General features: G+C 37.5%; 1 protein-coding gene across 9 annotated transcripts in view; it reads left to right on the top strand.

Annotated features, from left to right (window-relative positions):
• The window catches only part of tead3b (TEA domain family member 3 b), a 50,254-nt gene that overhangs the window by 23,657 nt on the left and 3,338 nt on the right, over window positions 1–23,259 (top strand). The window contains exons 4-15 of one of the 9 annotated variants that reach the window (XM_048198530.1): window positions 10,001–10,065; window positions 10,221–10,283; window positions 10,402–10,464; window positions 11,668–11,679; window positions 13,869–13,997; window positions 14,088–14,131; window positions 14,218–14,274; window positions 17,715–17,779; window positions 17,893–18,029; window positions 19,500–19,673; window positions 20,526–20,669; window positions 20,750–20,902. In XM_048198530.1, coding sequence (XP_048054487.1) covers window positions 10,001–10,065; window positions 10,221–10,283; window positions 10,402–10,464; window positions 11,668–11,679; window positions 13,869–13,997; window positions 14,088–14,131; window positions 14,218–14,274; window positions 17,715–17,779; window positions 17,893–18,029; window positions 19,500–19,673; window positions 20,526–20,669; window positions 20,750–20,902 — 1,106 coding nt within the window. The remainder of the gene's footprint in view (window positions 1–10,000; window positions 10,066–10,220; window positions 10,284–10,401; window positions 10,465–11,667; window positions 11,680–13,868; window positions 13,998–14,087; window positions 14,132–14,217; window positions 14,275–17,714; window positions 17,780–17,892; window positions 18,030–19,499; window positions 19,674–20,525; window positions 20,670–20,749; window positions 20,903–23,259) is intronic. The other 8 variants (XM_048198532.1, XM_048198531.1, XM_048198533.1 and 5 more) reach the window with 8 other exon arrangements.

Raw genomic sequence — 23,259 nt, forward strand, 5'->3', positions numbered from 1 at the left:
CCACTAAACACCACCTCCGTCAAAAATGTAATAATGATACTGAGCGAATGCTCTCAGCACATAGTATACATTCATCAAATACTTAAGCTTCAAATCCGCTAAATCCCAGCATCAGCCCATTCAGAAATACCGGTTCATTGGCAGAAACCACTAAACGCCACTTCCCTTTGTCAGCAAAAGCCTCTAAGTCCACAGAAGAACCAATCAGAAGACGCAAATCGAATCATATGATTTCAAGATGAACGACAGTGTGTGTATGAGCCGACTTTCAATTGCCGAGCTGCAAGTTTTTATCATGTTTTGTCCATCGTTACAGTGGCAATGAAGCAGGTAAACACAACAGTGTTTCATTTGCTGCAAGTAATGAAGAAAGAAATTTAATTTTTGAGTGAGCTAACCCTTTGAGTCTTTTATTGACAATAACATAATCCACATATGGCCCAACATTGTCCGTCATTTAAATTGACAACATAGGCCATGAAATACATATTATTAGCGATTTTATCAATTTGTTGTTGCAGCCCTGGTCTCTTTTGATCATGTCACCTCAAATCATAAACGCTCATTTAAAATGAAACACTGCCAGTGTGACCTTTCTTAGTTTTTGCCATAACCTGTTGTACTGGATAGTACCTGTTTTAAAGTCCTTGTGACTTGGTTTTTAGCTAACTAAATGTTTTTATGTGATTTGAGGGATTAGTGTTGTCACGGTACCAAAATTCCAGTAGTCGGTACCGATACCATGAAAATTTTACGGTTCTCGGTACCAATTTCGGTACCACAGCAAAATCTGTTGGAACTATTTTACTATTTTATATAGCCTATTTCAATTTAAACATGATTTGGAGTGTGTGGATGTTTGTGTGTGTATATATAGGCTACCTCAATTTAATAAATTTTGAAATATAAAATAAATAAACAAATAAATGCTCAAACATCCATTTTGTACTGCTGAAAAAACCAGCATATGCGTGTTTATTTTAGCTATTTCGTCAGTGAAACAACACACTAGACTGTAAAACTATTAAATAAATATCGGTAAATAATGGTAACCTAAATAATAAGAAAGTTAAATATTGTTTTTTATTTCCACACAAAGACGCGTCATATAACCAAAGTCCCGTTATTATAGTCTTTGATATAGCTTACCGCTCTGCGCTTTGAGAGGGATGTGGGACATGAGCAGGAAAGACCATTTCTCTTTAATAATATCTTTATGTTATCTCCTGAGGTTACAAACAACTGACACTTGTTGTTAAAGGTCTGAAGAGCGAGTGGGGCAAGCATTCAGGCTATGTTTGATTTTGCGCTGTCAGACTAAAAGCGAAAAATCACCAGCCTGTGTGAAACACGCTATACAAATAAACTTGACGCGCCTTATAAAGTCTAATAACAATCACAAACTGTGTTAAATAGAAATTGGCGTGCAAGCAAAAAGGTTTCTGTCCTATGGTGTTTTTTCTACTTTACCACAGTATAGAATGCAAATAGCCTATAATAGGCCTAAATGCGAACCAGAGAAACGTTTATAATCGCCTGCGTGAGTGAAGATTTGGGAAAAGAAACAGATTCCATGTTCAGTGGAATAACTAATGGAATATTGTTAAATTCTCTGCCAATCAGGTGACCAGATCGCAATTCGCAAAACAGAATACGAAGCTTAAATGTACGGACTCGCGTGCCTCTCATTCGGCATGAACCAAATTGTTTCCATGGCTGCGATGTCACATTTAATTGCTAACCTATTATTTCTTTTGTAAACAAAGCTTTGTGCTTCACTCGTGTCATATTCACGTACATACTGCCACAGTCCTATCAGTGGGTACCGAATATACCCGGATTCTCGGTACTCGGAAATGCGGGTATCGTCACGTTTTCAAAATTTCAGTACCGAAGTACCGGTACTTTTGACAACACTATGAGGGATGTAATTATTGGCTTTGTATTTTGTGCCGCACAAACAATATTTTGGAACTTTAGATTGTATTTATGCGCTGAAGAGAGTCGCTCATGGACTGAGATGAGTGTTCAACTGCCGAGATTGTATCGCTGCAGTGCAGGTTTTCTGATGGAGATGTTTTTGTACATTTGATGGTTGTAAGATAAGTGTTTCAAGATAGAATGGTTCATAGGAGGGGAGGTGAAAGGAGGGATGGAAACTAGAGAGCGAGGGCAAATAGAGCCGGGTTGTGATATCCAGCACACTTTCATTTGCATGCACAATCCACTTGAGGATCCCGTTGCACATGCCACCAGCGAAATCCATGCATGCATAAACCATTTCCACTGTTTCATAAAGCGTTGTAAAGTCTCTCATTCGTACGCCATCTGCTCTCTTACGTAATCTCGTATTCAGTCATGCTCACTGTCTAGTAGTCATTCACTCCCACCCGTCAATGGCTTCGTACTATAATGTAGGTGTTCAGTTTTGTTCCATCAACGGAGGTTCTCGTTCACTAATACACCCACGCATCTTGCAAACACACATACATGCATGTCTTAGCCAGCAGTTGTGTGTTTTTTTTTTTTTTTTTTTTTTTTTTTTTTTTTCAGAGCGCATAAAACAGGCCTGCACTTGTCCTGGTGTAGTGCTGTGGACTCAGGCCCGGCAACAGACAGGTTTCTCAAGAACTCTTTCCTTTGGTTCTCTGTCACTGCTTGCTTGATTGTCCCTTCCTCTCGTTTTTGTCTTTTTCAACTCCCCTGTTCACCCTCAAACTGGTTTTATTTATCATATCTGATTATTAGCAACTCTTTTATTCCAACCCTGTGAGAGAGTTGTCGTTTATTTTCCTTCTGCCTCCCTCTCACCCAGTTGAAAAAGTGGCAAAACCAGCTCTGTTTGTCTTGCTCAATCAAGGTTTGTTCCCCCACAAGATCTCACTCACCCTCCCTCCTCCATGTTCTTTACTCTTCTTTTTTTCCTACTAGTTCTTCCTCCTAAACAGGGTAGGTCTTTCCCCGAGGCAGAGTGCTTTAATGACTCCAGGTGCAAAGTAGTATTTCCAGTGATAATGTGCTAAACTCTCATTAGGCTAAGGACAAAAATTTGTTTAAGTATGTGAAAGCAAACATTGCTAGAGGTGTAATCTTGATTGTTGCGTTCCAAAATGTGTAATATCACAGTGCAGGTATGTGATGCATTCTCAATATTCGAGCATTCTCAATTTCTACTGTCGATTTTCTGACATGGTGGAGCAACAGTTCAAAGATAATCTTGCTTAGCAAGTTGGTTAAAATATATATAGCTGTTTCTAGTCTAAAACGGCTAATTCGTATTTTTTGAGTTACGGATGATAAAACGGCAGAAAGTTAGCAGGAAAGAACCAGCAAATCTGTTGATTCAAGTTGTTAAATTGCAAAAGTGACCAAATCCGGTTGGTAAACTCTTGTCTTGAGCAATATGTCTATTTTTCAGTTGTGTATTCGTTATGGCAGATGGACGCTCAGTTTGGCTGGATTGGGAGGGTCCAGGTGTTTGGCGTTGGTCCCCTCCTCCTCAAACTGTCTGCTTTCCTTTCTTCTCCTCAGAGAAACAGACAAGACAAAACCCAAGCGCTGGTTTGAATTAGCAAGCCAAGCCTCGAAACAAACCAGGCCGCGAGAAAGCATGGCAAACTGACAGAAAGCGTCTTGAACACAACCCAGAGTTGGCAAAGTAACTTTGAGGTTCTTTTAGGGTTGCGGTTGTCTTTCCTTGGAGAACCCAATGTTAAACGCAACTCTTGTGATCATATTCATTCATATTTCGAGGGCATTACTCTATAACATTGTTTTATTGTAAAAAGTTGTTTTTAATTCAAAACATTTCTTTTTGGCTGGACTAATTCAGAAGACATTTACTTCATATCACGTACGTTCCTTGCAGGTAGTTTCCTCAGGTTTCTGTTTAATACAGGTTACTGAGGAGATTCATTCACAAAAAAACTAAATCTGGAAATACTGATCTGATCGCAGTTTTCATCCTCATCGGGTTTGAGTCACTGCTGAGGGACTCTACTGATCGTAAATCAGTCAGTCCATTGGCTGCCGCTTCATAGAGCTCAAGTGTGGCCACCCAGTTATTAAAAAACAAAACGGTGCACTCTTCCAAACCCCACTGAGCTCCCTACCTAGACAGCATCGTATCATAGGTATGCTTCCAGTGCAAAAATATCTAACAGTAGCTAGCAAAATGATGCCCTCTTATGAGATTCTTTGGTTTGGCCATATTCAAAGTTAGTCCCAGAATGTGTTGCGACAAACTTTTTACACTTTTGACAGACTTGTCCAATACTGTAGGGCAGGAATGTCTAATCCTTTTCCTGGTGGGCAATTATCCTGTAGAGTTTAACTCTAATCCTAATTAAGCACACCTGAACCAACTAATCAAGGTCTTCAGGAATAGAGGGTATGCGTCGACGTCACTTTCCCGCCGAAAACGCGCTCCCTCAGCTGGACTGAGTGGTAAAAGAACCTGCTGCATGACTGGATTTAATAGGGGAAACTGCGAAAACACGAGTAAAACTAACGCAAGAAAACCTAAAAGAAAACCTCAAAGAAACCTAATCCATGGATCTTGACATGCAGCCAGGAATCATGTTTCCTGACATTTATATGTGCCTGATTTTGACGGCGGGGAAATACATAAAGCAAATCTGCCTATGAATATTTTATATAGCTACAATATAGTAGTTTTAAATCTGCGTAATCACTTATATCAATGTTATATCGTCATATTGTCCGGCCCTAAAACATATATAGTTTTATAGTATAGTTTTTGTCAGTTGTTTATTTAAAAACACCCAGTTATGCAGAATATAAGATGGAAAATATTTAATTGATGAGTTGTCAACATAATATATAACAATACAATATATACGGTATGATTTTACCTCAAAATCCAACAATTTGACACAAAATGATAACTGTTTCTCTGCTGGAGTACAGCTGTTTCTGTGAATTGCAGTGATCCATAGCTTCTTTTTTCTGTAGCTTTCAGCAGTTTTTAAATAAATACCTCAGGTTTTGTGTCAAAGCTATTTGTACAGTCAATCACAAAGCTCTTTCCCATTTTTTGGATGCGTTTTGTGTTTTTTTTGCGGCATTCACGCTGAAAACCAATGCTGCCGCTGAGTCTTTTGCCACTCAGTGGGCGTAACCGCAGTTTTAACGGTCGACGGTGACGTCACATGCATACCCTCTATACTGGAAACATCCGGGCAAGTGTGTTGGGGTGGATTGAAGCTAACCTCTGCACCGCATTGGTCCTCTAGGAGCAGGATTGGACATCCCTGCTGTAGGTTCTTTCATTTGTCATTTTTACAAGTCTAAAGGTGGTCTTTTGCTAAGTTGGTGCCAATGTAGATGGGTAATCTCGAGCCTGCCATTTGGGACAGGGCCTGAGTTGTGGGAAATGTCAATTTTAAGTATAGCTATATATTATTCGCCTGTGTGTGTGTGTGTGTGTATATAGACAACAGTTCCATCAAAACTGAAGTGAATGAATTGAGTGAACATTTTTTGTATTTGCTTATTAGAGGTTTTCATTAGTCTAGCAGAATATTAACATCTGCCTATTAGAATTAACTGTGAGCATTGGTGCATCTCTTGTGGATTTTTTGTAGCGTGTGTGAGTGAATGTCAACAAATCATCATAATGCCTCAGAAGGTGCAGAGCTGCTTGTGTTGACTAGACGAAGAAACTGCATGCTAAATTTTGCAACCAAGCCTCCAGAGTCTCTTCTTTAGTCTGGGATTACATCATCCAGGCTTTATCCTCCTCTTGCCGGTAAATCTAAACATATACTGACTCACTATGAAGTCAGAAGGACAATTCACTACACTGTGCGGTGCTCTGGATGCCGAAGCTGGTTGATAAGAAAATACTGGAATATTGACATTGTTGATAGGACATTGTTAGCATTTTCTGAAAGCTCATGATATCTGTTTTATATCTCTCTTTTTGTTGAGAGATTCCCTTGAAACCATGTCGCCTTATGATGGTATCCTTGGTTCTTGGTTTTCTCTTGTCATTTACAGAATGTTTGACTCATTTATACAGTCATTGTGCCAATAATGCGAAGTTCCACAAATTGGATTTATTAATAAATCAAGTTGTAAACATATCCTAGCATGTCATTGGCACTCTTTGCTCTCGCCATCTCCAGACAAGCGCGTGTTGGCCTCATGGAGAGTCTGCTCTTTCCAGCGACTGTAAACACCTTATCCATTTACATGCAGTCATCTGCCTGAGCTCTGCCACTGAAGAAGCCCACTCACGAGGAGAATGACGTCAGCGCTCATAATACCACTGCTGACTTGAGGCCTCCGGAACGCCGTCTGCTTCGGCCCTGTTAACACCGCCTGTATTGGGCCTGAAAAGTCTGTAGTGTAATGTGAAGTGCAGAGCCGCCACTTCTTCTTTTTTTTTTTTTAATTCCACCAACATTGATGGGTGGAAATGAGTGTGTTCCACCAAGACAACTTTTATGAGTTGTTATGCTTTGAATGAAATTTCATTCCGTAATCCCTCCAGCAGGAAATGCCTCCAAGAGCATTAACTTTAGTTTTGTAGTTGCATTTCAAGACATCGCCCAATAGCAACTTTATTTCTTGTAAAAGCAACTCTTTCTTGTAATGACGACTATATATCGCAGAATTGCACCTTTTATATTTTCTAGTTCTAAAGAAATAAATGAAGAAATGAGGTCACAGTTGTAAGATTTACAGTTGTTTTTATTAGAAATCCATTCATCATCTCATCCATCTGACAACACACACACATGTGACATCTGTACACCTAAGCCAGAACTTAAATTTACAAGTTTTTGTACAACTTTTGATGCTACCAGGCCTTCCTTCATCTCTGCTTCTAGCACCTTGGCTTTGCCTAGATGATTTACGGCCCAACTGAATGGCAGAAATGCCGTCTGGTTTCATAGTTGTTACGGTGTCAAGATATTTTTCCACCTGTGCTTCAATGAGAACAGAGGCTTGCAAAAATGCCCTGCTTCCTGATGGATGGAGCCAAGTACCATACACTCCTTTGACTTGTCCAGTCCACTTTAGGTGTCGTTTCTGCTCAACAGATTCTTAGACATGCTCCGTCTCAACAAAACATGAAAGGCATTTGAAGGGAAGGCAAATCTGTAAGATAAGTTTGTGTTGATTGTTAGGGATGCACTGATTATGAACATTTTGGCCGATACCGATATCCGATAATTCTTTATATTTGAAAGCCGATAACCGATATTTTGACCAATAAATCAAAATCCTAATTTTTATATAGTTTTTGAGAGCCTGATTATAAAAGCAAAAATTTCACCTGATTATAAAAGCACACAATTATAATGTTCTCATAATTTTATGTAGCCTATATGGCAGATTTTTTGAAGCGATTTCAATCATATTTCAAGCAATTCAAAACCACCATGGTGAACAGTGCATATCTGAATGTCTCAGCTGAAGGAAATAATCCATTATTTATCAGCTTTAATATATCTGCCAAATACGGGCCGATAACGATAACATTAAAACGGACCGATACCGGATCGATCATAACCCATTCCTTGGAGGGATTGATCCTGCAACCTTCCAGTGACCAGCTATGAGGTTTGACCACTACACCACACCATCCCAAGAAGTTATCAGGTGTTGTTCCGGAAGCGAAACACTCCTGCTTGAACTTCCTTTACAGATGCACTCTAAGAGCAAAGGTTGAGAAGAAACCTGTTGAGGGAATCAGAGCTCGGAGATCAGAATATGGGACACAAGGGGTCCGTGTTATTCTTTGCCTCTTGCAGGGACTGTTCGTGGCAGGTGTGTGTGTCCGTTCGGTAGGACAGGATGATCTTCAGCTGCCAGTTGTTGGCAGAGACAGCAAAGCTCTTTGTTTCTCTCTCTCTCTCTCCCTCAATTTTTTTCGGGCCGTTCTGTTGCTCTCTGAACGCATGCTCCAGGCTGTTGCCCTCATCAAATCAAGTTGTGTGGGGCAGATGTCACAGGCGCAGTGGAATGCGAGGAATGCGGAGGCTCGGAGAGAGAGCGAGGGAGAGGGTGTGTCTGGGGAAGGGTGTGCAGACACCAAACTCAAATCAGTGCAGCGGTCTCTCTGCTGTGGAAGACTGTTTCCGCCTCAGAGTAAAAAAACAAACAAATTGTGCATTCTCTTAATAACGACTTTATTTCTCGGAATATGTCTTTTGTATACGAGATGCAACATTATTTCTCACAATGTTCCTCTTACTGATTTTATTTAGGTATTTTATGTCACAAATACATTTTTTTTTCTCTGAGGGAGAAATGGGCTTTCACATTCTCTTCTTGTTCAACATTGTGAACACTTGTGGGTGCTGATCAGTGGGCGGCAAATGTTGCTAGCTAATGATTGTTTTATATCGAACACAAAGTTGTCTTCCTCAAGGGGGCGCTGAATGCACCATAGGGTTGCATTCAAATCTCTTGATATTTTTTGTCTTTAGTAAGGCATTTTTAATAATATATTTTTATTTATTATTATATAGCAATATATTATTTTCAATAGGTATATCTACATACTGTATTTAAAAAAAATAATACATCAATATATATTTTTCTTTCTTTTTTGGGGTATTTTTTAATTTGTAGGTAAATGGTCAGTAATAAAATAAAGAATTCAATTCACATTTATTTGTATAGTACTTTTCACGATACATATCGTTTCAAAGCAGCTTTACTGAGAATGCATGTCAACATTACAATTTAAAGAATGCAGTTATCAAATAATGTAATAATTTAGGCAATTAAAGAAGAAAGAAGCATGTTAAAAGCTCATGAGCTGTTAATAGCAATTGGCTTTTTTTGAGCCTTGGGTTTCTGCTTAAATGACTATATTACACAAAAATGGCAAATATAGAGCATGGTATATTCACACAGCAATTTTTCTTAATTAATATGTCTTTTACAGTAAACCATCTAAACATACTCTAAACAAGTCTTAAAGGGGTCCTTCATTATGATTTCACTTTTTTAACTTTAGTTAATCTGCAATGTTGCTGTTTGAGCATAAACAACATGGGGCCATGTTGGGCTGCTTTAGAGAAGAGGAAGAGTTGTTGTAGTAGAGTGTTGTTGTCATGCTGTCATTTTATGCCGGACTGCTTCACAAACGAGGGTCAATTCAATGCTGGATTTGCACAAGAGATTAACATGACGGCACATGCTAGTCAATGAGTTGAATCAACTCCACAGCAGCTACATAAATGTATCCACTAACCATTCAGAAATGTCCAGTTTCATTCTAAAGTTGTAACTTCTTCCTGAGTCTCTCCATCAATGTCGACTCCGGTTTGAACAATGTAAGGCTGAACACTGTTACTGACAATCCTCATTTTGGCTGCGTGCGATTCTCCAGCTTTGTTGTTGTTGAGCTGTTAAAGCTCCGCCCTCTTCTGGAAAGGGGGCGGGAGCAGCTGCTCCTTTGCATTTAAAGGGACACACACAAAAACGGCGTGTTTTTGCTCACACCCAAATAGGGGCAAATTTGACAAGCTATAATAAATGATTTGTAAGGTATTTTGAGCTGAAACTTCACAGACACATTCTGGGGACACCAGAGACTTATATCACATTTTGTGAAAATGGGCATTATAGGTCCCCTTTAAGTCTTGTTTTTAGGAAAATTAGTTAAAAAAAAAAAAATCTTATTTTTAACACCTGAAAAATGCTGCTGTGAAACTTTAATAGCAACTGAATTGATGCATATCATGTCCACTTGATTACTTGATGCATGTTATGTAGAGCATTACAGAATGATCACTTTTTGCAACGACTGAGAGCAGTGGTAATAAAATGGTCCAGTTTGAAGCATGTTTTTTCCCCAACGTTTGAAGGCAAATCTAATATATAAAGGCAAAAACTTCATTACTTTTCTATTTGTGGTTTTCAGTCTCATGAAGTCAGCATTGTCGAGAGATATGTGCACTTCTTTCATTGCTTTTGTCGCCACCTTTTGGTCATTGAAACTTTTTTTCCTCCTCAGGTCGCAATGAGCTTATTGCCAGATACATCAAGCTGAGAACAGGCAAAACCCGCACACGAAAACAGGTATTTACTGTACATTTAACATGCACTTTATATATACTACTGATCCCATTAACAAATAATGGGATTTAATGATCGTTTTCAGTTGTAGTAGGTGAAATAGTGTGTTGTGATGGCTGTGCATGTGTTTTTTGTTAAACTGTCTCAAAATTCTTCAGGTATCTAGTCACATACAGGTGTTAGCACGGAAGAAAGTTCGAGAGTATCAAGCAGGTATAAAGGTAGGTTGGAAACGTAGCGGCGCATCGTTTCCCTCTTTGGTTACGGCGTCTCTCTCTCTCTTTTCCTCTTCTACCTCCTCTTTTTCTTTTCTTCCTCTTTGGCTTTTCTGTTCTGCAGGTTTCTAGCCATTTGCAGGTTCTTGCCCGGAGAAAATCTCGCGAGATACAGTCAAAGCTGAAGGTATGCGCTTTCCTGCGGGTGGGGTGGGGCTTAATGGCATTTGCCTTTGCACAAACCAATGAGAGACCGCTATAAGTTCCAGGAATCTATTGGCTGAATAAAATCCTGAGGAATGAGTGTTTGCATCAGTATTTGGAAATAAAATAAAATAAAAAGTTAGAAGTGCTACGGAAGCTCAACCTGTGTTAAGTAGCGTAGTGCTTTGTGTTTGGCGCTGCTGAATGTCGTAGAGGCTGAAAGTGCATGATTGGCTGATATCTTTGCCTGTTGGCTTTCCTGAGGCTCACTGTTTTCTCAACCTTCCTTTCCTTGCATCCAGACTCCATATGTCTGTCACCAATACTCAGTTTTCACTTGTAAAATCTTGAGATGATTCAACATAGTACTGCGTATAAGCGCTCAACCGAAATGTTTTTTGTGCAGATTATTTTGTAAGCAGGCTGGCCGAGACTTAAATTTAAATGAAATTAAATCATATTAATATGAATTGGCCTGGCATATATGTTTATATAGGTCTGTTCATGCTAAAAATGTTTTCATGTTTTACAGAACTTACTATTTTTAAATTGTGTATAAATTTGGAAAAAAGTTTGAATAACATCCTGACAAAATTACTGTTTTTTTTTCTCTCTCATTACACTCAGGATAAGGGGATGTGAAATTGCAAAATTACATAATTTACACAAACATAATGAATTCTAAACATTAATATGTATAAATTGCATTAATAGTCATGCAGTATTTTTGACAACAACTTTTTCATGTTTTAGTCTGGTTGCATTTTAGACTGAAGTGTTTAGCGCCATCTGCCTGTGTATACATGAACTACAAGACAGCAGTAGATTATTTTCAGAAATGCACAGTATTTTTATTATTAGTGCTTGTTTTTTATTGAGGTAGATTATGAAAACCTTGAACAAATGGACTTGCAGTATGTGGTACGTTTTTGCGCACAACAAGTACAACAATTTCTGCCTGGCAAGCTGTTCATAGGCGTGTATTTTCTAAAAAGAAATTTCACACTTACAAGCCATTTTAAGTTCTAGAAAATAGTCTCAGAATATCTAGAATAGAATTGACTGTGACTAGTTTATGTAGTTAGCATACATCCAAAGATATTTTTTTTTTTTTATCAGAGACAATAGGTTTAGTAAAATTGCTCTCAAAATATTGTACTAATGGTCTTTCTTTCTTTTGATTCAGGCCATGAACTTGGTAAGTGTGGATTTGAATTGTGCGAATTATTGTTGACTTTTTATTTTTGCTTCGCTTTGCTTGGCTGTCCTGCACAGGTTCAGCTTACATCCAGCACTGCCATTATAAAGTCCTCCTCTCTGGCCCTGCGGTGTGCATAGATTGCTCATAATTCTTGTGTAAATAATGTGCCTGGCCGTTTTGCTCCCTGAAGTTTCCATGTCGTCCCTCCGTTTTATGATGTACTGCAGGCTTTACAAATTCAAGAAACTTAATTGTGATCCACCACTTATTGTGGTCATGCTTCCGAGTCAGCCGAGTCTTTTTATTATCCACATTAATTTATTGTGATGCAAAGTGACATGCTTCATGCTCAGCCTCTGGAAAACTGGAATTTTAATGCCAGACGTATAGTTAAATTCTGTTTTCATTTGTGAGGCGTGTTTTTGTTGGGGTATAATATAATAACCTTGATGAAAGAGCTTGACCAGAATGTATTAGGTGAATGACTCTGTGAGCTTGAAGATAAAACTGGAAAGTGTTTTTTTCGACATATCCCTGGCCAGTATGTTGCTGTTGCTGTTGCTGTTGCATTGTTGGCTGTACCATAATTGATGTCTGTCAGTATTGCTTTTGCTTTTTTCTTCTCATTAAAAATGAAAACCAGAGATGCTAATTTAAGGGAAACTGTATGTTCAGTATCCAATTACAATAACTGATTATCGAAATGGCCACATAATTATAGTGTTTGCAAGGCAGCACTGAATTGATACTCTTTAAACATTATGCTTAGGGTTTGTTCTGAACCACCAACCGTAACTATTAAACTTTTGGGATTTATTATTCGACCTGAATAGCTTAACGATAGTTTAAGCTTTAGATATGTATCATTTTAATTGACTTACATTGTACGAATGTTCAGAGTTCTGAAATCTAACTAACAGCAATGACATCATCATATTATTTGCGTACTGACTTGTGATTGGTCTTCTTTTTCACATCTGTTTGCATACTGTGTTGGGTTTTATTTTCTTCTCATTCTTGCATCCATTTAACCATCTAAATCCACCTTTATGCTTCAGAGATGAAGGGATACATGTTGATTTTCATGTACAGCTGAAGGAAAACAAGACATGTGATAGGGCTGTCAAAATGGCTGAAAAAATAAATTTGAATTTTACACTTAAATACTACTAATATTAGAATTGTATTAAAATTTATATGGCATGATTTCAGTTGAGGGGTGGAGCTTTTGGCTTGGGGTGGTTAGTGACATCAGTAATTTAAAAAAAAAAAAATTGACAAGCTATAATAAATGATCTTTGGGGTATTTTGAGCTGAAAATTCAGACACATTCTGGGGACACCAGAGACTTATATTACATCTTGTAAAAGGGGCATTATAGGTCCACTTTAATGCACAGCATTAAATTGTTTATTCAAAGCAATGAAATAACATTACTGTCTGTACAAAAAAGGGCATAACGTTTAAAACAATGTTTATAAATCAAATATAATTTCGTAAATTGCATAAACAATTATGAACAAAACAGCATCTTGTATTTATGCATAGTTTAATACAAAGAGACAAAGCGCTGTTCACCCAGAGTACTTTTATTGCATTTAAAAACGAGATGTAGTGGAATGGGAAAAACACCACAAAGATATGTTTTTTGAAAAGCTGAACTACTTTTAACTTTACATCTTTCTAAACATGAGGCTCTCTGTTGCGAGACGGAGTGCAACGGTCAAAGATGTCCATCTAGCGCATTTTTTACATAGAACACAATGGAAAAGCAGTGCAGAAAATGCTTTGTGCGCAAACGGCTTGGTTGCGGTTTTGACGTAACCAAGATCTTCTCTGCATTAAACTTCTCTATTTCTGATAGGTTTTCGAATGTGGATTTTTATTTTAAATTCGACAAATATTCGAGATTCAAATTTTAATTTGATGGCCCTATCATGTGAAGCACATTAACACATTTCCTTTGCTGTCTTGCAAACACTGGAAATACAAATCTAATTCTCCATGTGATTCATTTGGTGCTCTCTGATTTCCTATTATTTCCCCTTCTTCTGATGCTTCTATCTTGCTTTATCATAAATCAGCAGGCTGCTTTGCATTAGTTAAAATTAACAGTATTTCTTGCCATTATTTTGTCTGTATTTTCTCCTGGATTATTCTGCTCACCCTGGTCTCCGTCTCCTCAGGATCAAGCGTCCAAAGACAAGGCTCTCCAGAACATGGCGGCACTCTCCTCCGCTCAGATCGTGTCTCCGAGTCTAATCAAGACCCCGCTTCCGCCTCTTCCTCAGTCCCCCTACCCTCCAGCTGCACGAGTATGATTTAGATGGTTACTTCCAGATAAAAGACAACTATTTAAACAAATTATGAAGTGATTTGATTGTTTTCGTCATTTTGTTTTCCAGTTCTGGCCAAGCCCCATCCCAGGTCAACCTGGACCCTCTCAGGAGTGAGTAACTCATGAATTCATACGTTGTGTTTCTCGGTGTGTTTGTGTATCTGGCACATTTAATGGATCCCATTTTTATGTATCAGGCTGGTTCTTAAGCACAACCCAGGAAGAAGTCCTGGGCTTGGCCGCACCAGCTACTCGTAAGTTCCCTCCACAGAGCTTGAACTGATATTTAGCTAGCATTAGCACTGCATCACTGCTAGGGATGGGAATCGGAAAGGATGTAATGATTCTAATTCAGATGCCAGTTACTCTTAACGATTCCATTGACAGTAGTATACTAAGTCCGACTGTTTCATTAGGTTTTTTTTACCACTTCAAAATAGTAATTCATGAGTTTGAGACAGTGTTATTTTAGTATTATTTGTATACTATTATTTATTCTGAATTAATTTTTATTTGTAAATTTTTAGTTCTCATTTAAGTTTTAGTAATTGTATGTGCTTTTGTCATTTTCATTAGTTTTTGTATAGAGCCACGCATGTGACATGCGAGAAAAAAAAATTGTGTGCACAATTTACTATTTCATTCCCTCGATTTGCTATATTTTGTTCCCTCGATTTGCTAAATCATGTGCACGATTTATTATTTTTTTCCCTCGATTTACTAAATCGTGCGGACGATTTACTATTTCGATCCCTCGATTTGCTATATTTTCTACCCTTGATTTGCTAAATCGTGCGCACAATTTACTATTCCGTTCCCTCGCTTTGCTAAATCCTGCACACGATTTATTTTGTTCCCTGGATTTACTAAATCGTGCGCATGATTTAGCCTTCTTTTTTTTTTTTTTCCTTGCATGTCATGTGCTGGGCTTCATATTTTTGTGTTTTTTTGAATATTTTTATTTAGCTTTAATATTTAACTTTTTATTTAAATTTTAGAACTTCAGCTTGTTAGTTGCTAAGGCAACATCTCTAATTTTCATTTAAGTTTTGTAAGATTTTTGTCTAATATTTTTTTATTTCAGCTTTCAATTTCTATTACTGAAAACTATTTATAATAGTTTTGGTTTTAGTTAATGACAGAATCAGAGAATCGGACGACACTGGTCGCACTGCTTTTTGCGTGCAACTAGTGGAGAAGATGTCAGTTTATTGTCTTTGTACAAGATTACCATGCTCATGGAAAATATTAGGGAACTTCCTGTGCTTGGAAAAACTATGGAAATTAGTAAAATCATGATGTAATGGAAATACAGTGTAAATGATTGTAGTCACGCTTAGCTCTAAAATATTTAATTGGCTAGAAATTTCTATTTGTAAGTGCAAAGTTATTGAACAATCAACTGAGAAAGTAATGGAAATTCATTGGTTAAAATGTGGGAACTCCCTGACTAAAGATTTTCCTAGTCGACTGTTCGTTGTTCATTTAAGCCATTAGTCGGAGGAGAAATACATGTATCCAAGTTAATGTTAATGCAAGTGGCCATGTAAAATGACTAACGTTAGGCTACTACTTACAAGTTTTAAATGATAGATCATGTTTGAGGTTGTATGTCACTTTTTGTGGTCGTTCTTTACCATCTCGAAATGTTCCCACACTTTAAATTTTCCGCCAGACATATTACCACATGGACCGGCTGTGTTACAGATCCGTCACTGCGTGACTTCGCCAATTCCTGTGGATTTTTTTTCTGCAGCTAACCGACAAATTAAAATTTAGTCGACCAAGCCTCTTCTTGCCGATTACCATTTAGTCGACTATTAGAGAGGGCAGCCCTAATTATTTTATGATGGCCACCGCATCGCATTCGGATCAAATTTCAAGCTCACAACTCTGATCAAACTTGGTGCAGGAAATTCCCATTGCTTCCCTACCCAAATTTTGATTCCCATCCTTATTCATTGGCAACATACTAAACTAATTCCTCTCTCCATCATGGGCTCTGCGGTCTCACCCTCTGTTGAGATCTCTTGAGCATGTGTGTTATCAGACGTGAGCTAGCGCACATGACTTTTGTCATGTTGCACTCCCTCGCTGAAGTAGGTGAACTTACGCTTAGCTGATACGGCCGAAACGAACAGTTGTGGGATAAGTGAAGTGTCAAGGTGTGAAATATACCACCTTACATACCAACCAAAAACAATTTCAGTGCATAAGAAAGGGTTCCCACAGTCATGGACAACAGGAAGATATCAGGGAATTTGTGTCTTTTAGGACTTGAAAAGTTATGGAAATTAATTAATAAGTGATAATATACAGTCACAAAATAACCCTTCAGGCAGGGTGATCAGGACAAATCATAAGGATTTTGGCAGTAATGCCTGGCTTCCACTATCCAATATATTAAAATGCTATATACTGAATTAATAAATGTATGGACAAGAAATATCTTTCTTAAAATATTTGATTTCATCATGGCCATTTCTATAAATAATATACACCGATCAGGCATAACATTATGAGCACTGACAGGTGAAGTGAATAACACTGATCATCTCTTCATCACGGCACCTGTTAGTGGGTGGGATATATTAGGCAGCAAGTGAACATTTTGTCCTCAAAGTTGATGTGTTAGAAGCGGGAAAAATTGGCAAGCGTAAAGATTTGAGGGAGTTTGACAAGGGCCAAATTGTATTGGCTGACGACTGAGTCAGAGCATCTCCAAAACTGCAGCTCTTGTGGGGTGTTCCCGGTCTGCAGTGGTCAGTATCTATCAAAAGTGCTCCAAGGAAGGAACAGTGGTGAACCGGTGACAGGGTCATGGGCGGCCAAGATCATTGATGCACGTGGGGAGCAAAGGCTGGCACCAGGATGCACTATGGGAAGAAGGCAAGCCGGCGGAGGCAGTGTGATGCTGGGAAACCTTGGGTCCTGCCCTCCATGTGGATGTTACTTTGACACGTACCACCTACCTAAGCATTGTTGCAGACCATGTACACCCTTTCATGGAAACGGTATTCCCTGGTGGCTGTGGCCTCTTTCAGCAGGATAATGCTCCTTCCACAAAACACAAATGGTTCAGGAATGGTTTGAGGAGCACAACAACGAGTTTGAGGTGTTGACTTGGCCTCCTAATTCCCCAGATCTCAATCCAATCGAGCATCTGTGGGATGTGCTGAACAAACAAGTCCGATCCATGGAGGCTCCACCTCATAACTTCCAGGACTTAAAGGATCTGCTGCTAACATCTTGGTGTCAGATACCACAACACACCTTCAGGGGTCTAGAGGAGTCCATGCCTCGACGGGTCAGGGCTGTTTTGGCAGCAAAATGGGATCAACACAATATTAAGAAGGTGGTCATAATGTTATGCCTGATCGGTATACATTTTCTAGTTATGCTCTGCTCTAAATTATTTAATTAGCTAGATATTGCTCTTGTCTAGCATAAAATTTGTTTATAACCATAGTGATGTTTGATTTGTGAGTGAATCATTCTTTTGAGTCGGTTGTTTCCAATTGAACTGGTTCACAAATCAATCTAAGTGATTCATTAACAATCCTCATCCAGTAGTCTCAAATGATTGGAAATAGTCAAAAAGTGTGGGAACCCTAATAAGAGAATGTTTAACCCAAGTAAATAACTTAAATAATAACTTGAATTTGATTCTAACAAATCCTGAACACTTTTTCAGCATCAAGCCATTTGCACAAACTCCTTACCCAAACCTATCAGGACCTGTTCAACCCCCCTTATCATGTAAGTGTACTAGTACACTAGTAGTCCATTTCGAGCACAGCTCACGTCTGCCACCATTTCTTCTGTTTATGTCTGTGATTGAGTCTAACTGGCGCCCTCTTGTGTTTGTCCAGCATATGAGTCTCTGGCCCCTCCTCCCCCGCCGGTTGCCACCGCAGTGCCCGTGTGGCAGGATCGCACCATCGCCTCCTCCAAACTGCGTCTTCTGGAGTACTCCGCGTTCATGGAGGTTCCGCAGGACCAGGACTCTGTGAGTAGAGAGCCGAATGTGCTTATCTACAGAGTTAGAGGCTTAAAAACTAGTTTTAGTGTGCATTCTTCTAATTTAATAAAAAGACAATTCTTTTCATTTTACAAGTGTATATTATCAGTATAATAGTTTAAGTAAAAAGCTGGATTAATATGAATTTCATAATATTTGGATTTCCTTTAGCATTGGAGGTGACATTATGTATAATGTTATTGATTTGTAGACATTTGAATTAATTTGTTTTCATAGATTAAAAATGTATTTTGAATTATTCTCATAAAGTCTAATTACTTTTAGACAGTAATAAATAAAAAACAGGATGATTTTAATTTAGATTTGATTAAATTAGCATAAAGGCAGTACAACAAATGTTACCATGATGCATAAGTACTTCACAATTTAAATGTCCTTAAATGTACTTAATTGTCATCAGTATGCATAATGTCACAATGCAGAAATTGTTTTTTTTTTTTGCATAACAAAAAGACTTTACAATAGGGTTTTAATTTGTTAACATTAGCTAATGCATTAACATGAACTAACAATGAGCAATATATTTTAAGGCATTTATTAACCTTTGTTAGTTAAAAAATGTCATATTCATGTTAGTTCACAGTGCATTAACTATGTTAATAAATCGAACTTTTGATCTTAAAAATTCTGAGATTAATATTAGCTCAGATTAATAATGCTGTAGAAGTATTGTTCATTGTTAGTTCATGTTAAGTAATGTAGTTAACTAATGTTAACAAATGAAACCTTATTGTAAATTGTTACTGAATTTAGTTTTTTTTTTTTGATTTTGGGGTGAAATATGAACTTGACATGTTCCTAATGATTTATATATTCAATTTTACATCCTTCTTTAAAAATTAAAAGACAGATAAAGCATAGACTGACTATAATGTGGTGTATAGTTTAGCACTTCGAGTAGTGAAGTTGCATACAGAAATACAGACGGCTCTTAAAGGGATAGTTCACCCAAAAATGAAAATTTTATGTTTATCTGCTTACCCCCAGCCTATCCAAGATGTAGGTGACTTTGTTTCTTCAGTAGAACACAAATGATGATTTTTAACTGCAACCGTTGCCGTCTGTCAGTCGTATAATGCGAGTGAATGGGAACTCTATCAATAAGAGTCGAAAAAACATGCACAGACAAATCCAAATTAAACCCTGCGGCTCGTGACGACACATTGATGTCCTAACACACGAAACGATCGGTTTGTGCGAGAAACCGAAACAGTATTTTATATAATTTTTTACCTCTTAAACACCACTATGTCCAACTGCGTTCAGCACTCGGTTAGTGAGGTCTGATCGCGCTCTGACAACGACAGTGATGTCTCGCGCTTATACTTCAATGAGTGCCAGACATCACTTTCGTTGTCAGAGTTTTCATTTTTGGTGAACTATCCCTTTAAATGAAATTAAATTGAATAACAATATATTTTGAATTTCTGTTTACAGTACAGCAAACACCTGTTTGTTCACATTGGCCAGACCAACCCCTCCTACAGCGACCCTCTGCTGGAGGCGGTGGACATCCGACAGATCTACGACAAGTTCCCTGAGAAGAAGGGAGGACTCAAGGAGTTGTACGAGAAGGGCCCTCAAAACGCCTTCTTCCTCGTCAAATTTTGGGTGGGTCACATCAGCTACATCTCATTTAGAGCTGCACAATTCTGGATAGACAACTAAACTAAATGACATGATTTACTAGAGGTTTTGACAAAATGTTAATTGCTGCACTCTATTTAAAAAAAATTTGAATTAATAAGATTTAATTGGTTTAATGATTGACTCGATCACTCACTCACACACACATAAAGTATTCAATTGTTTCATTATTGGATCAATCAGCATTTTTGAACGAAATTCTTGAATGGATGATTCAATGACAAATACATTAAGTCAATTGTCGCCACCTATTGGTGTAATGACGAAATTTATACAATCTTTATTTTAAGCATCAAGTTGCTTTGAAAAGGTGATTTACACTATTTTGATCACTACCATATACATCAGTGTTTATATCCAAACTATAAACTTTTATCTCAGTGCTTCTGTGATGATTTAAATTATTGTAACAAAGAAATAATGATACTGTGTGGTTGAAAAGAGCTTGTGAAGCTGTTTCGTACCTATACGTGACGACGGCTCTCTCTGGCTCAGCGGCAGCATAAATCAGATCTGAATGTTCGCAGTGATCGTACTTGTCAAAGGTTTAATCGATTGTCAAATCATTGTCATTTAGCAATAAGATCATATGGGTGTTTGAATAGAGATCTCGGTCGTTTAATGATTAATTGTGCAGTTCTAATCTCATTTATGAAATAGAAAATTCACAGAAAATGACTTTGGAGATAGCATGGTATTTTGACACATACCTGTTTTGTTTTTGTGTTATAGCTGTGGACAATGATTCCTCAAAGCTTGAATCTAGTTGGTTGTTGCATTGCATGCGCTACAGTACTGAGTTTATTTTTCTCTCAGGCGGATCTGAATAACGGTGGCGTCCAGGATGGACCGGGCTCCTTCTACGGAGTCAGCAGTCAGTACAGCAGCTCAGAGAACATGACCATCACCGTATCAACCAAAGTGTGCTCCTTCGGGAAGCAAGTGGTGGAAAAAGTGGAGGTGAGTGTGATCGCCAACACAATTAAAACGACTGAAAAGCGCTAGTGCTTCTCTTTTAAAAACTATATTTGGATTTACAGACGGAGTACGCTCGTGTCGAGGGAGGGAAGTGTTTGTATCGGATCCATCGTTCTCCCATGTGCGAGTATATGATCAACTTCATCCACAAGCTCAAGCACCTGCCTGAGAAATACATGATGAACAGCGTATTAGAAAACTTCACCATCTTACAGGTAAAATGCCCAAGAATTTTTGCATCATTGAATCATTATTTTCCTGTTTATCATTGTAAAGCTGCTTTGAAACAATATGTATTGCGCTATAGAAATAAAGATGACTTGTCTTGACTTCAATTAATATAGTTTATCATAAAATATTTCTGTAATTAATGGAAAACATAAAATAAAATGTATAAATATTTATATAATAACATTTACAAAACTAAACTAAAATTATATATATATATATATAATATTTAGTGCTGTCAAACGATTAATCGCATCCAAAATGAGTTTGTTTACATAAAATGTGTGTGCTGTGTATATTTATGTATATATAAATACTCACATGTAAATATTTCTTAAATATAAATACACTACCGTTCAAAAGTTTGGGGTCAGTAAGATTTTTTTAATGTTTTAAAGAAGTATCTTCTGCTCACCAAGCCTGCATTTATTTGATTAAATATACAAACAAAAACAGTAATATTGTGAAATATTATTCCAATTTAAAACAGCTGTTTTCTATGTCAATATACAGTAAAGTAGTGTTGTCAAATGTACCGGTACTTCTGTACCAAGTCGGTACTAAAATTTTGAAAATGTGACGATACCAGCATTTCTGTAGTACCGGTAGTACCGAGAATCCGGGTATATTCGGTACCCACTGATAGGGCTGTACCAGTATTTACTTGAATATGACACGAGTGAAGCACAAAGCTTTGTTTACAGAAGAAATAATAGGTTAGAAATTAAATGTGACATCGCAGCCATGGAACCATTTTGGTTAATGCCGAATAAGAGAGGTGCGTGAGTCCATACATTTAAGCTTCGTATTCTGTTTTGCGAATCGCGATCTGGTCACCTGATTAGCAGAGAATTTAACAATATTCCATTAGTTATTCCACTGAACATGGAATCTGTTTCTTTTCCCAAATCTTCACTCACGCAGGGGATTATAACCTTTCTTTCGTTCGCATTTAGGCCTATTATAGGCTATTCGCATTATTTACTGTGGTAAAGTAGAAAAACACCGTAGGACAGAAACCTTTTTGCTTGCACGCCAATTTCTATTTAACACAGTTTGTGCTTGTTATTAAACTTTATAAGGCGCGTCAAGTTTATTTGTATATATCGCGTTTCATACGCTGGTGATTTTTACTTTCGTTTTCTCTGGCAGCGCTAAATCAAACATAGCCTGAATGGCTTGCCCCTGCGGAGGATAAAACACGCTCTTCAGACCTTTTACAACAAGTGTCAGTTGTTTGTAACATCAGGAGATAACGAAGATATTATTAAAGAGAAATGGTTTCTTTCCTGCTCGTGTCCCACATCCCTCTCAAAGCGCAAAGCGGCTATATCAAAGTAATAACGGGACTTTGGCTATATATGACGCGTCTTTGTGTGGAAATAAAAAACGAATGCTTTTTGAAATAATATTTAACTTTCTTATTATTTAGGTTACCATTATTTACCGATATTTATTTCATAGTTTTACAGGATGTAGTGTGTTTCTCTGACGGAATAGCTAAAATAAACACGCACGTCTGTTACCCCTGTTGAAAAAACGAGCATATGCTGGTAAAGTAGGTTTTGAAGCTGGTATGCTGGTTTGAGCATTTAATTATTTATTTATTTTTTTTATATTTCAAAATTTATTTCATTGAGGTAGCCTATTTATACACACACAAACACACGCACTCCAAATCATATTTAATGTTTTTAAAATAGGCTATATAAAATAGTAAAATAGTTCCAATAGATTTTACTGTGGTACCGAAATTGGTACCGAGAACCGTAAAATTTTCTTGGTATCGGTACCGACTACTGGAATTTTGGTACCGTGACAACACTACAGTAAAGTGTAATTTATTATTGTGATCAGAGCTGAATTTTCAGCATCATTACTCCAGTCTTCAGTGTCACATGATCCTTCAGAAAACATTCTAATATGATGATTTGACAGTTATTTACATTTTTATTTCATGATGCTATGATGAATAGAAAGTTCAAAAGAACAGCATTTGTCTGAAATCTAAATCTTTTGTAACATTAAACACTACCGTTCAAAAGTTTGGGGTCAGTAAGAATTTTATTTTTATTTTTGGGGGATAGAAATAAAATGAATCAATACTTTTATTCATCAAGGATGAGTTAAACTGATCAAAAGTTACAGTAAAGACAATTATAATGTTAGAAAATATTTTAATCTATTTTAAATAAATGCTGTTCTTTTGAACTTTCTATTCATCGTGATTCATCTGTTTTCAACATTGATAATAATCATAAATGTTTCTTGAGCATCAAATCATCATATTAGATTGATTTCTGAAGGATCATGTGACACTGAAGACTGGAGTAATGATGCTGAA

The sequence above is a fragment of the Megalobrama amblycephala genome, linkage group LG8 (assembly GCF_018812025.1).
Source record: "Megalobrama amblycephala isolate DHTTF-2021 linkage group LG8, ASM1881202v1, whole genome shotgun sequence".
In the NCBI taxonomy this organism is placed as follows: domain Eukaryota; kingdom Metazoa; phylum Chordata; class Actinopteri; order Cypriniformes; family Xenocyprididae; genus Megalobrama; species Megalobrama amblycephala.